At 64.5% G+C, this 5400-nt stretch overlaps 1 protein-coding gene across 1 annotated transcript in view; it reads right to left on the reverse strand.

Moving 5' to 3' along the window:
• Positions 1-4511: 4511 nt before the first annotated feature.
• CHD5 (chromodomain helicase DNA binding protein 5) overlaps positions 4512-5400 on the reverse strand; it is a 53332-nt gene continuing 52443 nt past the window's right edge. Inside the window, exons 38-40 of the mRNA XM_007453281.1 lie at positions 4898-5061; positions 4669-4783; positions 4512-4565 (exon numbers count right to left, since the gene is read on the reverse strand). Coding sequence (XP_007453343.1) covers positions 4558-4565; positions 4669-4783; positions 4898-5061 — 287 coding nt within the window. The 3' untranslated portion in view covers positions 4512-4557. The remainder of the gene's footprint in view (positions 4566-4668; positions 4784-4897; positions 5062-5400) is intronic.

Raw genomic sequence — 5400 nt, forward strand, 5'->3', positions numbered from 1 at the left:
CGGGGGGGGGGGGGGGGGCCTCCCCTCGACCCCAGGCACAGAGGAGCCATGGGACGCTCAGGCTCCCAGCTCAATATCAGGGGTTCAGGACACACACACACCCAACGGGCCGTTTCTGAGTTGTCGCACCTAAAAAAATACTTTGTTTAAAAAAAATCTGAAAACTAAGAAAAAAATCCCAAAACACAAGCCAATGACTTTGGGCTGATGCACCACGACTGTAAACTTCCAGAAATATAAAATGGGGCAGGAGCCAGCTTCCTCGACAGAGACAGTGGTCGGCACAGGACAGCTGCAGGTACGGGGGGGGGGGGGGGGGGCCCCAGCCAAGCTCCTTCCTGCCACCCCACTCTGGGCACACTCCGGAGGTCCCCAAGCCTACCCTCTACACGATCCCCTCAGGCCCTCAGCATCCCTGGGACCCAACACCTGGCAGCAAGGGCTACAGGTGTCCCTGGGGCAAGACTCAGCCAGCCCCTGACCTGGGCCAGGGAGTCCCCAGAGGACCCTGGGAAGGGACACCCAACCAGCAGGAGGGCAGGTGGCTGCACGAGTCGTGGTACCAGCAGAACAGGACCATGGTCATCACTTGCAGAGAACAAAGGAGCTTCTGAAGGCGGCTTGCAGGGAGGGCCCCCCTTGCACAGGGGGTCTCAGGATGTGCTTCCGTGGTGGGCGTGTGCAAGGGGACCCCCGGACACAGTCAGTCCAGACCAAACTCCCCTGGTCACCCAGGAGCCCGGCCAGCTACGCCTTCTGAGACTGTGGCCCCAAGATGGTTCAACAGAAAGCCTACTCAGCACTGGTCTAAATAATAAGGTGGCTGGAAACAAAAATGCGGGCTGGCACTTTTGGCTTCCGCTTGCACATGAAGACTCTCCTGCCCGCGGCAAAAACCAAACCCAGCCTGAAGATGCCGAAGACCGTGGATGGCCAACGCCCCCTCCCCACCACTACAACTTTCGGCAGGAGATAACTTGATAAACCAAGAAGAAAACATTCTTAAGATCCTTTTTCCTCTCCAAAACCAGTCAGCCAGAAACCCACTCCCCAGCTGTCCGCAGCCCCCCTCCCAGGCCTCCCAGGTGCTGGTCTTGGAGAGCTGAGCCCTTCCTGGACCAGGCAGTGCCGGGGTCCAGGCCATCCGTGGGTGCCTGGCTCTGGCTGGTAGAGGAAAAGGGTGGAGGCCTGGGAAGGAGCAAAAACAGAAGAGGGCAGAGGGAAGCTTGCTGGGGAGCAAGGGCTGGCAGGGGAAGGACCGCCTGCCCTCGGAGTGAGGCAGTGGGGACAACACAGACCCCCGTCCCCTACCACGTGCCCCCTGACCTGACATTCAGGACCCATCCACTGTGCTCCCCACCAGGCCAGCCAGTCTGGCAGGCTGACTGCCTGCTTGAGAGGGCAGTCACAGGGCCCCGTGTCGGGGACTCCTGGCGGTCACGCTGCCCGTGGCCTGAGCCGGAACCTCTGCAGGGGGCCACGGGTCGGAGGACCACGCATGTACACATGGCACCGGACAAACCATAGGGGACAGGAATGACCCCACCCTTCCGGGAGGCGGGGTCAGTGGCTGTCACGTGTGTCCTGGACACCTGTGCCCCCACCCCTACTCCTCCCACCTGCAGTACCAGGGTTGGCCAGCCTGGAGATGGCAGGGGCCTTGGGGGTCCAGCCCTCTAGGGGTTCAGGGAGAGCCATTTACAGTTGAGGACATCTGGGCTCTGGGTGGGCTGGCCAGTGGCCCTGTGTCCCCAAGACACCCCCAAGTCCTGGCCCCAGTCCTGACCAGGGAGCAGAACAGAACCCCCCTGGTGCCTCCACCCCCAGGCCCAGCTTGTTTCTCTCTCAGACGGGATTCTGCACCCAGGGCTCCAGGCCAGGAAGGCCCCTCCCTGCTGAAGTCTCGGAATTCCCTTCCAGGCTGGGCCAGAGGGAACATCAGACACAGGCCCAGGCCCTGGCCCGTCCCTCCCTTCCTCCAAACTGGGGCCATCACAGCGCACCACCAGCTGCATGAAGGAGGGTCAGGATTCCAGTGGGGCGTTACTGGCAGGAAACAAGGCAGGAAGCTGGGGGTGCTCCAGCTGGGAAGACTGCAGAGTCCACTGGGGCCAGTCCCCTGCCTCCAAGCCTTCCCCAAGCCTTCCGAGAACACAGTGAGGGCAGTCGTGGCCCACCCCAGATGGCAAGTGCCCAGATCAAGGCCTCTCCAGGGACAAGAGGAGAGGGAGGGATAAGTCCAGGCTCCAGCGTGTGGCCCGGTTTCTCCACATCTGCAGCCAGGAGATGGCACAGGGAGTGTGTACCTAGAGGTGGGGCTGACAGGCCTCCCAGGGCACAGGGCAGGACCAGGGGCTCCTGGGCCCCCCTCAGCGCTGCTGTGACCCTCCCCGCTGGAACGCTAGCCACACCCTGGCAGAGGGAGGGCACGCCCCTTCCCATGGAGGCCAGAGACAAAGGCTCCAGCAGCCCCCAGGCCAACACCTGCAGGCTCTGCCCTCCCCTTCCCTCCGGGGAACAGGTGACCTGCCACTCAGGGCAGGGGCCACAGATCCTCCGCTGGTGACGACAGAGTCCAGGGCCTGTGAGACAGCCTGGGCCAGGGACAGACACCTGTCCCACAGAGACAGCACATACTTGGTGGTCTCCAGCCTTGCAGGAAGCAGCCTGGCCTGACCTGGGCGTCAGCCAGGTCTCTACCCTCAGACCGGCCAGTTCCCCAGTCCTGACCCACCTGGCACCGGGGGGCCTCACGGGCAAGGGGCTGGAGCACGGTGCAGACGGGATGGGGTATGGGGGCAGACTGAGGGCGCCCAGGGCGGGCACCTCGCCCTCCTCAGCCGGGCCGAGTCCGTGGGCGGCCTCTGGGCTCCCAGGAGCTTCCCTTCAGGTCTGGAACCCGTTGGCAGAGAGAGACGTACGTGCTGCAAGTCAGACTCCTCCACGCGTCACTCAACTTTTATCAAGACAAATTTGTTCAAGTCTTCAACAGGAAAGTGCAAAAGATGTACAAAGAAATGAAATCTCTTCTAGGAAGTCATCCTGGCAGAGGTGGCCGAGGGGTGCATCCCGGGTGGCGTGGGGAGCACTTGGGTGGCACTTCTGGGCTCAGGCGGCCTTGTCCCCACGAGGTGGCATTTCTCCGTTTCCCTTTCTGTCCTCGGATGGCGTGGCTCTAGAAAGGTGGCAGCTTTTCTCTCCTGCGGGGGTCGGGCAGGGGGCCCGGCAGGCGCGGCTGCAAGAGGCAGATCACGGGTCACACAGCTGGGTGCTCGGGTCTCCACGGGGGTGGCACCCAACACCCTAGACCACCCACTACGACCTATCATAGCCAACTGACAGCAGGGGGTCCCCAAGCCCAGACCTCCCAGCCTCGGGCCACGGCCACACTGGGGAGTGGAGGCGGCGGGGGCCCCAAGCAAGTCAGACTCCTCCACGCGTCACTCAACTTTTATCAAGACAAATTTGTTCAAGTCTTCAACAGGAAAGTGCAAAAGATGTACAAAGAAATGAAATCTCTTCTAGGAAGTCATCCTGGCAGAGGTGGCCGAGGGGTGCATCCCGGGTGGCGTGGGGAGCACTTGGGTGGCACTTCTGGGCTCAGGCGGCCTTGTCCCCACGAGGTGGCATTTCTCCGTTTCCCTTTCTGTCCTCGGATGGCGTGGCTCTAGAAAGGTGGCAGCTTTTCTCTCCTGCGGGGGTCGGGCAGGGGGCCCGGCAGGCGCGGCTGCAAGAGGCAGATCACGGGTCACACAGCTGGGTGCTCGGGTCTCCACGGGGGTGGCACCCAACACCCTAGACCACCCACTACGACCTATCATAGCCAACTGACAGCAGGGGGTCCCCAAGCCCAGACCTCCCAGCCTCGGGCCACGGCCACACTGGGGAGTGGAGGCGGCGGGGCCCCCAAGGAGCAGCCTGTCCGGAACAGCCCTGCCCCCAAGCCTCTGCGCCGAAATAGAGGTTCTGATGGGACACACAGCTTAGCGGGCGCTGTCAGCGGGGCAGAGGAGGCCACAGCGGACTGGGGGTTTCTCAGGACTAAAACTCTCCCCCAGCCGGTAACACTGAGCTGCACCCACGCTGAGCCACCCTCCTGGTCCTGGGCAGGGGTTGGGGGGAGGTGACGTCCCAGGGCGTCCACCACCCGGCAGGAAAGCACAGGCAGAACAGTGGAGTCAGCGTTCCAGGCTGGGGCACCGGTCCCTGACTCACTGCCGGGGTCACGCACGCACACCAACACACCGGCGCACAGACGCACGTGTGTACACAGGGGAGCGCACCCACGTGCACCCGCCCTGCCGTGTGCTGCCCCGCCAGGCTCCCAGGGAAGCGTCTGGAAGCCTAGGAAGGAGACACACCGGCCTCAAGACGTCCCCGAGCGTGGAGGGGCGAGGCCCCCGGGCCCCAGGGCCAAGAAGAAGCATGGGGACCAGGGCCCGCACTGGCCGGGCCTGACCCGCCAAGCCAGGAGGGACAAGGGACGGCGCAGCGCCCACAAGCGGCCTCACCTCCACTGGAAACGAGCCCGGCAGCAGAGGGAAATCTCGGGGACGGCTAGATATCTGCGGCAAAGAGGAAAGCTCGGCTTGCCTGGGGAGGCGGGGGGCCGGCTGGGGCCCCGCGGGCGCCCCTGCCCATGCCGCCCGGAAGCAGACGGGCACCTACCGGTCACATAGGGCCCCAGGGGCATCTGGTTGTAGTTGACAATCCCTCCCGGTCCAGGGCCCCGGAAGTTGGGCCCAAAGTTGTTGCTGTACATCTGGGAAGAGCCGAAAGCGCCCTGGAGGCAAGGACTCAGGTTTAAAGGTCCAAGTCCCGCGCCGGCCCGAGCCCCCACCCAGGGCGCCCAGGACGTGCGTGGGGGGCTGGGGCCGGGGCGCAGGCCGGCCCTGACCTGCTGAATGGCGGGGTCCCCGGCTCGGTTGGTCAGGCGGCTCAGGATGCTGCGCTCTGACATCTGGAGACGGGCAGCCACCGGGGGGATGCGCGACAGCATGGAGGGCAGGCGCGTCACATCCGCCTTCATGTCGCTCAGCAGCTCCTCCAGCTGGTTCAGGACTGGGGAGGGAAGGGGAGGCGCGGGGCGCGGCACCCAGGCGGGCACTTAGCTACCAGGCTGTGTCGCTGTTACCGCACCCGCGCAGCGGACACCAGGGGGCGCCCTTCACCCGGCCCTCCGGCTGCTGGACAAGAGCCCGGTTTCCCAAGAGCTTCTCCCAGCCCGCGGGCTGCAGAGATGACAGCCAGGAACCCCGACGCGACGCTGGGCTTCCCTCTGGGCCCTCAGCCAGCCTCCTGGCTCCCGGGGAGGCCTGCAGCGCTGGCCGCCGCAGGGGACAGGGGCCGCGCCCAAGACAGAGCAGCCTCAGGAAACTTCTCCCAGGCAGCGGGGGGGTA

The sequence above is a fragment of the Lipotes vexillifer genome, unplaced genomic scaffold (genome assembly GCF_000442215.2).
Source record: "Lipotes vexillifer unplaced genomic scaffold, Lipotes_vexillifer_v1.1 scaffold575, whole genome shotgun sequence".
NCBI lineage: Eukaryota > Metazoa > Chordata > Mammalia > Artiodactyla > Lipotidae > Lipotes > Lipotes vexillifer.